This window comes from Antrostomus carolinensis, unplaced genomic scaffold (genome assembly GCF_000700745.2).
Source record: "Antrostomus carolinensis isolate BGI_N321 unplaced genomic scaffold, ASM70074v2 scaffold5093, whole genome shotgun sequence".
NCBI classification, from domain to species: Eukaryota; Metazoa; Chordata; class Aves; order Caprimulgiformes; family Caprimulgidae; genus Antrostomus; species Antrostomus carolinensis.
The window spans coordinates 96,124-106,755 of record NW_010304329.1 but is presented as its reverse complement, the minus strand read 5'-3'; the positions used below and the strand labels follow the sequence as shown (position 1 = coordinate 106,755).

General features: G+C 38.3%; 1 protein-coding gene across 2 annotated transcripts in view; it reads right to left on the bottom strand.

Annotated features, from left to right (window-relative positions):
- NTNG1 (netrin G1) overlaps nt 1–10,632 on the bottom strand; it is a 147,861-nt gene that overhangs the window by 47,172 nt on the left and 90,057 nt on the right. For both annotated transcript variants that reach the window (XM_029084118.1, XM_029084119.1), the window contains exon 4: nt 2,202–2,228. In XM_029084118.1, the coding sequence (XP_028939951.1) occupies nt 2,202–2,228 (27 nt within the window). The remainder of the gene's footprint in view (nt 1–2,201; nt 2,229–10,632) is intronic.

Genomic DNA, 10,632 nt, shown 5'->3' with positions numbered 1-10,632 from the left:
CCCGCCCCCCCCCCACCTCCTTCCTTCCCGTTAGCGTTTGCTGCCAGGCAAAATTAAAACCCAAACTGTATCTCCTGAGAGTAACTTCATGTCCCCAGATGGGGAAAAACTCTGCTGATACGAACACAAACATTGTATTAGCATAGACAAAAGAAGAAATCATGCAGAATCCATTAAAGCAGCCACAACTAATTAATCTTGTTTGGTTTTGTGTTAATTGTGCTTCTGTTAAATGCTCTTAGAGACCAGGATAAATTTATGGGTTCTATCCTTGTTTAATGATAATTTCGCTATTTCTATTTTATAGGAAAGATGTTCAGAACATTGTGCAAGTAGAAGTATTTTCCCCCTAAGCTATTTAATAAAAAACACATGAAAAAACCAAGCAGAGTATCAGTAGTTACTTGTGCTCATGAAGAGATGCTCATGCTTCATCCTTTCAAGGTAGGCAAAGAACTTTGTTGAATTCTACCACATATCCCAAGATATTAACAGCAGATTAAAGATAAAGCATAGACTTGCAGAAACTCTTGTATTTCCTATGGAATGTTAAACAGAATTTTCTCCATTTGTAGTAGATAAACTGTACTAATCGCCCCAGTGTAAACTACAAAGAGGTCAACAATGCATCCTTTCAGGTCACCATTGTTTAAAAGGTGTTTGAGTTTCCCTATTAAGTTTTCAAAGGCCAACATCTGCTGATGCTCAGAAATGGTAGATGTGGTGACAAAGGCTGTATGGAGTGTGAAGTGAAAATACAACCATATAGTCCATGCAACACAGTACTAGGAAACTACAGCACAACCAAACTCCAAAGAGCTATTTTCCCATTCATCCCATTTCTGTTATTAGTTGCAGGAATATTCCTGAGAACAGTGACATAAACTTCTCTTTCCTTGAGCTCATTTTTTTAGTTATAAAATACATGTATAACCACAAGGCTTTGAAAATAGCATATCATTAGGCATTTGCAGTCACACAAATGCTGAAGGAGATACTATAGCTGGAAAATTACATTATTAAGATTGAAAGCTTTCATTTGCATGTTATTGTCATTGATGCTGTTTCACTATTTAAAGCTGCAAAACAGATGCCATGGCATTCAGCTGTTAACGCTGCTGTCATTTGCAAGGAGGCTAGTTTTGATAGTATTTAACTTGCTGTCTAGAGCTTAACAAATCAGCACCATTCATGAGCTTAAGTAAACTGAGCTGATTTACAATTTGAGAGACCTGACCCTGCATCATAAGAAGTGAGGCAGTTTTACCCAAATTATTAGAAGCTTTTCAGTTGGATACCAGGTATGGCAAATTGCATTTTACTACTGTGATACTTCATCATTTTGATAGTCCTGCATCACAGAAGTTATGTCTAAAGCAAAGCTGAGGCTGTGGGGAATATTTCAGTCAGCCACAGCAGGAACCATTTCTACCTGCCTGCTGTATTTGTAATCAGCTAACGTGTGGTGACTGTGTGCACTTCTCAGCTATGGAACTCAGCTAGACTCACAGCTGAGCTACTGTGCACTTAGTCCCTTCAAGTGTTTTATTTAATCTCTGTTTCATTGATATACTAGTTGTTTGCATAAACAATAACAAAACCATAACAGTGTTAAATGAAATATTTTTGTGCTCTATTTGCATACAGGAAAGCAGGTTTTTGTGAAGGAACACAAATCTGTTTATTTTGTGGGGTAAATCTCAGTTCATAGGCCGCTGGAGTTAATGCAAAGGTTCCAGCAGAACCTTTCATAAAAATGAAAACTTTTCCATCTCTAAACTCTTCCATTTGCTCTTTGAATTTACACACACACATACCTGCATGAAAATTAATGGTCCTATACTTCTCTGTTATTAGAAAACTTTTTTTTTTTTTTAAAAGATGGTCAACAAATATTTTCTGTGGTACAGCATCTTAATTCTCTGTATAATACTCAGTTTTATAGCACTCGGGTTGCATCTGCTGATCAGAAAATCTGAAGTTGAAGGCAGATGTGTTGTCAGGAGTGACATTCTCACTGACCACATAAAATGGTTACATGTTAATACAACAGAAGAATGCCAATACAAAGCCCCTGCACTACAGAGCACATTTTCAGAGAGAAAATTTAGAGAAACATTATCTACAACAGAAAGAGATGTTGGGAAATTAGATCCAGAAGCTGAATGACAATGCACAACAATACTGGTTTTATTACTTACTACCGATACTGGAAATACTGGGTATACCTGTAGAGAAAGAAAACACAAAAAAGTATAGTTAGCCGCTTTCTGTAGTTGGCTGAGCTATTACATCTAAGATCCTGAAAACAATTTTCTCCTAAATTTCAGAATATTGTATCAATACATAGTTAAACCCAAGCAACTGCCAATATGTACCCAGTGCTTTATAAATGCAGAGTCTTTCAGATTTTTCAGTACGAGGCTGCAGGGACCACTAAAATGTATTGACAGATGGGTATTTCTGGGACCTACACCAGCTCTCTGAACTTCATGAATTTGTTCAGAACAGTTTTGTATTTCAACTAACCAGCCATTAGATTTAATGTTCTAGATAAAAATATCAGTCATGCATGTATTATGCAGATCTAGGAGAATAATTTAACCAAGGAATAGATGCATTGCTAACAGCTTTGGCCAGCTGCTTAAATCAGTTGATACCTTCTGTTGCATTAACTGTATATAGCTTTTTTTTCCCTTCCCTCTTTTACCTGATGGTTATCTAAATTAAGCTATGGAAAAGAAAGGTAATTGAGCGAAACAATCTAATGCATTAGGTTGGTCATATTGACTAAACCCCTCATTGATTTTTTTTCTTCCCCCCCCCCCTCTTTCATTTCAATTCCTAAGATGAATTAATGCAAGGAAACCATTCCAGAGGCAGGGGAGATTTACCAGAAGAGGTGGGGCATCTGAGGATTAAAACTCCCCTGCTGGATTAGTAGTGTGGGATTTCATGTTGCATGATGCAGTCCCAACATGTAGCTTGTTGTCAGGTCTGCCCTGAAAGGTGTGTAGCGCAAAAATATGGACACGAAATATTACCTGAATTACCATTTTCTTTAGATTAAATGGCATTGCTAATGGCACTATTGCTAGTCTCTTGGGTTAAAGTCACAAATTGCAGATTGGTATTTAAATCCTGGATATTTGCATCCTCTTAGTTAAATACAGTTTGCCTTTTGTAAGTTTTATTGACTTTTGATGGCATGCATTTTACTGCAGAAATCTGTCTGTTTCTCCATTAAACATCTGCTATACTTCTTTCAACATCTATCTTGAAGTTCCATCTTACTCTGAGATGTAAGGACCTCATTCTGCAATTAAGCAAACTAGAGTGAAGGAATGTCTTGGGGATAAATGATATTCACTGTTAGCAAGGTTGTAGAGTCAAGTTGGGAATATTTCTATCTGGTGGCAGGGCTAAGACAATGCTGAAGTAATTGTATTTGCAGAATGGCGACCATAAACAGATCTTTTGTGTTTCACCACATCAGTCCTGGGGCACGTGTCAGAATTGCAGCTCTCTGGTTTCATATCCTATGGAACCTGTGGTCTGGCAGAGTGCCAGGCACTGCACTGGAGACAGCGCCTGCTGCTGATCCCCACGCTCAGATGTTGTTGGCAAACAATTATTTTTAATTCTGCTGAGATTAAAATGTATTTTCAAAAATTTTAGAATCATGAGGCATTAAAAACTAAATAAAAATATCATCATAATAGAACACTGTTGTTATAGTTCTAAAAGTAACAAAAAGTGCTTTTTCCAGTTAGGATAATGTAAGAGAAATTCTATCCCTTTGTCTTAAATGTCAAAAAGACAATCAATTCTCAAATAATTTTCCCTGAGTTTTCAATAGCAGTTTGTTTACATTTTTGCAAGTCATTGTAGCTGTTTTAAATTGGCAGGATTCATTTTCCTTTATACACTGATGGAAACTGCACAAATATTAGATAAAATATAGATACTATGTTCTCATACTCACACTTCCACTGTGAAATGGTATTTGTATTTCCTTTGGGTATACTCCCCCGCCTCAAACCTCTTTCTCTCCTACACACTCATACAAATATCCTTTCCCTTCTCTCCTGAACAGATTGTAGCAAAGGGAGAGGTTTTCCTGCAAGTCTGTTCTCCTCATTTTACTGTATTTCAAAATTTTCAATGCGTTCATAGTGATAAATGCTTCCTGGGCAGAGAATAATGAAAACAAGACACCTGCTAGCCTGAAGGGCTCTGCATTAACCTTGCAAAGTTGTCTTCAGGTTCTGTTTGAAAAGCTCTTTTTCTATTTCCATACCGAGTATCTGCGTTGGTGTCATCTTCTGTAACCAGCTCGATTTTTGTAATACCAGGTATCCCTGTGTGTGGTGACTGGCCTTGATAGTGCACTACTTTGTGTCCTTGCTGCTAAAGAGAGTGAGAATGGCATGTCTAAGTTTATTTGGAAAAGAGCTGGTTATGTAGGGCCATGAAGGAGGATCTATTAACACTCTGTGAAAACCGCACATATGATGGGAAAATTATTCTTAGTAAGAGTGTTTTTGCGAGATCTGGAGTTACATCTTGAGGCTAGCTCTTGAATTTAACTGAGCTGTACTTGGTGCAAGTCCTTAGGTAGTGAGCCCAGGAGGTGTGATTCTGCCTCTCCCTCTCTGTGCCTCAGTGTGGAGGCACATGGGGGCCTGACCGCACAGCCCCTCTGGTGGCACCACCGCCGGGGACAGCAACAGGCTGTGGGGAGTCATCTCACTGCTGCCACCCCTTTGTATGGAAACCAGTACATTACGTGACGTGGATCGTTTCCAGTCAGCCTTCTACTGAAATCTGTGAGTACTTTGCAGCAGTGAAATTATGTGAACAGGTTATAGAGAGAGATGAAGAATCAGACCCGTTGCTTCCCTTGATGAACAACACTGTTCAGCTATACATAGACAGTAAATAAAACAAAGTGACTGTATTTATGTATATTCAGTTGTTGAACCAAAGCAATGTTCAGTCTAAATTATCTTCTAGTTGAAATCCCTGGGATGGTTCTTAATAGTTTTATAGTGAGGAAACAGCAAGTAAAGTATGCAAAGAAAGTTCAGGGGCAGCTACTGCCCCCAGAATAGCAAACATTGCTGAAGAAAATCTCTATTTATTATTTTTGACTTGACTTGAGGATGGTATATTACATGTTCACTGTAAGTGCATCTAAATATACATGCATTACTTGAGAGAAAAAAATCTGGTGTTTTCCTTTCATATGATCTTCTGCATCTGCTCTGTAATTTTCTTGTTTCCTCTTTTTCCAGAAATGGGTTGTTTTAGCTATTAGCTACCATGGAGCTGACTATTGAGAATGGAGAAAAGGCAAATGAGATGCTAGCAAAGAAAACAAGTTTTTGATTTCTTCTAGAGTTTGAGTCAGTGTGAAATCTGTCACACAAAAGAACAGCATCAAGCTTTCTGTGAGAAGGGCCACATTGCTGCTTCCAGTCTCAGGGCAAGTCAGACCCTGCAGTCCCTCTTACGACCTCCATCGTCAATGCCTGTGTGTGCTTCCTGCCAGCAGCACAATTAATGCAGCCAGGCTTCATCTCTTCCTGGGCAGGGAGTATGTGTGGGATGAAGAAATTATTCTGTCAACTTGGTCTTGGCTACCATCTGTCCCATGGGCTTCTCTGCCTCTTCTCCATCACAAGTTGAACGTGCACCTGCCATATGATGGGGAGCCAGGGACAGACTCTTGCTGCTATCAAAACATTACACCCAGCTCGCTCATGTTCAGGGAAAAAGTGTCACCAAGAGCCCAGTGAATTATCCAGGTGAGGTGAATACAGCCCAGAGACTGAGAATTAAAACTGCCTCCCATGAAGTCATGGCAGGATGTGATAGTAAGTGGTTTGGATTAATATTAATTGCTGATCAAAGCTGTGTGAGAGCTTTCTGTCAAAAGAGATGTCCTTGTAATTGTACTTTACACTGCACGTTTCAGCTCTTAAACAGGAACAAAATATAGAGCTGTATTCCATAGCAAAGAGTCAGAGTACGGCTGTTAATGCCACATCTGATCTTTTGCTAGAATGTCTGTACTGCAGCACTCCTGCAGTGAGTGTCCCTTTGCAACTCCTCCTCTGAGGTATGATGGCAGTATCAGATCCTCAGCATCAGTTTTGGAAGTTCTGAATTCCCTAGTAATTTAAGCCCCGAGAAGCTGGGGGAACCTAGCATCTTGTAGTGTCCCTCAAAGGGAGTGATTGTTATGATCACAGGAGTAAACTTTTTGTGTATTTCCAAACCTGTATTCAACCAAAGGACCATACAAAGTGAAAGACACAATTCTTAGCAGATTTCACGTGTTTCATTGCAAAAGTCCTAGAATTTCTGCTACTGTTAATTTTGCAGTTGCTTGCTCTCTAAAGATTGAAAATTTTTCAGTTCCCGGAAAAAGAACTGCTTAGATGAAGTTTGTTATTTTCCACCTCTGCTTTCCCAAGCAGTATCACCACAAATAAATGGGACAGAGAAAATATTTAGTTATTGGTTTATTGGGTAGCACTTTTAAAATTTGGACTGTTTCTCACGATGTTTTAGTGACGCCAAACCACTTTTGAAAACTTTCTGTCTAGGAAACTCCTAGTGAGATCAAAGGATTTTTTTCAAGTAATCATAATTTATTGCTAGAATATTAAATATTAGAAACTTCAAAAAGATCAGACCATTTCTAGAACTTTGATTATCTTATAACAGACTCTTTGCCTGCTTAAGGACTAGAATCCTCTTTCATTGCTCCTCTTTACTGCATATGGCAAAAATAGAGTTGTTTGAAACCAGTGACGGATGAAAGCAATTCATTTCCCAGCAACAGATGCCACCATAACCAGCACAAACAACCAACTCAGCAGGGTCATGCAAGAGCATAGAGTGCTGAAGAATAATTTTTCAAGCCCCATTTAAAAATACAGCACGATATTTATAGTGCATTGTTTTTTAGGTATGTACCTGCAATGTTCTGCTGGCCATTGCACTGGATACCTAGTTGGAGGGAATTTAGTTCATCATTTGCAGGTTTTCCTGTCACTTCAGTCTTCCTGAATGCTCAATACACTACAGTTTTGACCCCACCACCAACTTTTTCAGCCTGACACAGCTTTTGTGTGACATCCTCCTGTGGCTTTACATATTCTTTAAGCTTCATGAGCCAAAATTAATGTGCAATATAAAATGAGACCAGTAAGAAGCTTCGCTGTTTTGTAAATTATTATTGAATTAATATCTTCCTTTTTCTCTATGAAAGACGTTATCAAATCATCAAGGAGGAACATTTTACTTCTTAAGCAGGAGCGTCCCATTCCTTCAAATCAAGATCATGTGGGTTCACCTCTTCTACCTCAGTCATGAAAGTAGACACTGGAGAGTCCCTTCCAGTTGTTAGAGAGAATGGGGCCCTTAGAAAATGGGACACTATCTACATTATGAGTCTGCTTTGACGGGACAGCAGGAGGTGTGATCTTTTCAGTTACAGGGATATGTGCTGTTTAGATTCCTGAATAGAAAGTCTGCCTTCACACAACCTCTGGGCCAACTTCGTTTACCCCGGGTCCTTCAACACGGCTTTGTGTCAGCAAATATTCATGGGGAAAACTACAAATGCAGGTGAGGGTAATCAGTGCAGTACTTCAAGTGCCATATTTTTTGCCAGAAACTGTTTCTGTGGCAGCTGTGCTGCAGTGATGCCTTGTAAGTCTTTTCCCATTCAGGGAGGATTAAGGCTGTGCTGCTGAGATGGAGGCTGTAATATCAGAGGAGGACCCACTGCAGGAGAAATTCAGTAAAATGACTGAGACTTTCTGCCTAACTGTTGACCGAAAAGAACCACCAATGTTGCCTGTATTCTGGTCAATCCTTTGCTTCATGTTGAACTGTGAATTAGGAAAGTCACTTAACAGCTGGGAGGTGGTTTTTGCTGAGTGTCAAGCACTTCTGGTACAAGTTATTGGTTGTGGAGGGATTGACAAAAAGCAAGCAGGCTTTGATGGATGGGAGCCCAGCAGAGTCTTAGACAGCTCTGTCTGATGGAACAAAGAATGTAAGTGCCAAAGATGATCTAAACAACAGGAAGAAAAGGGCTAGTGCTGTCAGAAGCATACGACTGCTGAGGAGAAAAGCTATCTTGTAATACCAAGTACAGAGAAATTCAATAAGTTCACTTTGAGTGTCAAAACATATTGCAGAACAAACTATCCATAGAGTGTGGCAGCACAAGGGAATAAATGTAATCACAAAATAGTCAATAAGATAGAGTGAAAATATAAAATAAATGCTATGTGGGAGACAAATGTGGAAATATTATTAGTGCCAGTAAACAACAGAGTACTCTGTGTCTTTCACAAGCAAAGCATGGAAAGGTTTTGTGTTCTCCTGAAAAACTCATGTTGACTTAAAATGAGAAGGATACAGCAAACAACTTTCTATCAAGGTTTAGGCTATGACTGGAGTATAATCTAGAATAGTCTTGTATTTCATGAGCTGTAGCTTGAAAATGTATAATAAAGTCTCATTGGCTACAAAAAAAAAAAAAAAAAAGTCATAAGCAGAACAGAGACAACAGAAGGTCCAGCTGGGAAAATGGACATTAGGCTTCTTGAATCGGAGCAAATTTCCCAAATTCAGAGAATCTCAATAAAAAGGATCTTTTTATTTTGTGGGGGGGAAAAAAAGTAATAATAAAAAAGTCTGTTTCATTTATACAACTATTTTTTAGCGGTACTTATTTAAGTACACATATAAAAAACTTCAAGTACATTTAAAATTTAAAATATTTTGCTCTTAGATGGAAAAGACAGACTCTGAAATTGGGAGGAAGGAAGAGTATCAAAGGGACACTGTATTACTGGAATATACAAAGTGTCCCCAGGACACACTATATCAAAGGAAGTTTAGGGTCAAACCAGATAAGTTAATTCTATCAACACATTCCAGCCACTATTTACAGAATTCATGCCTGACTAGGGAGAATATAATGCTAGGGCTGCATTACTGACCACATGACGTAGATGGTGACAGAAACGTAACACAGTAAGTGAAATTATATTGACTGTGCAGAGTTTACACAATAATGCAAAATTCATTATGCTCCAACACATGTGGCATCAAATCAGGAAGTGACAAAAGAAATTAAGCTTTTACGTACCATAAGTGATTACTGTTTGTAGCCAGTAATCAGACAACCAGCAAGAAGAAAAGCTGATTTAGTTCTGAGAAGTACATAGGACCTGATTCAAGAAGTAGTTATCAGGCAACCACTTCTGGACTGAAAGTCAACATACTTGTTGAGAAGGAAAAGGATAAAAAAAAAAAAATCTGTGGCAGTAAAATTTAACTTTCAGAGAGGGAGCAGATAAAAGTTAGCTGTTCTTTTCATTTTTATTTTTACTAAAACTATTTAATGCAAACAGTATGGAGGCAGGCTAGAGATAAAGTATATGAGAGACTCGGAATAACCACATATAAGCCATCTTTTTTAAAAAAATATAAAAATCAACTATCTCATAAAGAAAAAAACCCCAACACCTAACCCAAAACAACAGAATGCAGAAGAATTTGGAAAGACACCCTTCAAAAGTGTAAGTCATCTCAATGGAGAAAGACAGGAAATAAAAAAAGCATAAAATCTGTCAGGTTAAATATAAACTACAGTATTTTGAGAATCAACTTGCTACAGACATAAAAGTTAATAATGCTATTTTGTTAAATTAACCACACTGGAAGCAGGAGGCCTCCCAGAGAGATTATTGGGTAGACGAGCAATCAAGTTACAAAAGTACTGAATACTAAATTAATTGTTTTCACTGATGTTCTTATCAAAAAAGATTAGAGATATTCTCACAATCTGAGGAAGTTTCTCAATGTCTGTCATCATCTGAAAGTGTTTCAGAAGCTGTAAATAATATCAAACAATAAGAATTGCCATAAGGTGATGTTCACTCAAAAAGCGTTTTAAAGGAACTAAAATATGACGTTTCTGAACTAACTACTGTAGCACATAACCTGTCACTTATGTCAGCCTTGATACCGGAAGAAATGCTGTGTGGCACAGTCTTTAAAAAGGACTCAAGGGCTGATCCCTGTAATAACAAAATGTAAAGCAGACACATTTTTATGCCACCGTGAAAGATCCATGTTATGCTCATGTCTAGAATATCATGTGTAGCTTTAGCCTCACAAAATAAAACAATGACATCATAGAACCAGAAGAGAGCAAGAAACCACAGATGACTAGAGATGCGGTATGGTTTTATATATGATAAGATTGAATAGATTATTTTCATCACTTAGAAAATAGCTTGGAGGAGTGGACACGTCAAGTCTATAGACTCATAAATGGCACAATGGATGCGTTATTCTGTTTCTTCCTATCTAAGGACATACATGCTTAACCATATAAAAACATATGAAGCAAACACTTTTCACTCTTTGTGTCATTAAAATGTGAAATGCATTGCCATAAGATCTCACTGAGATCCCGCTCTGACAGCTGGATCTCTCTCTTTACTCAGCAGCTAGCAAGCACTGCAGGTATGATGGAGGGTCCAGCTCAGAAAGTCAGTTTATTGCCAGCAACTGGGAAGGCAAAGAAGAAATCCT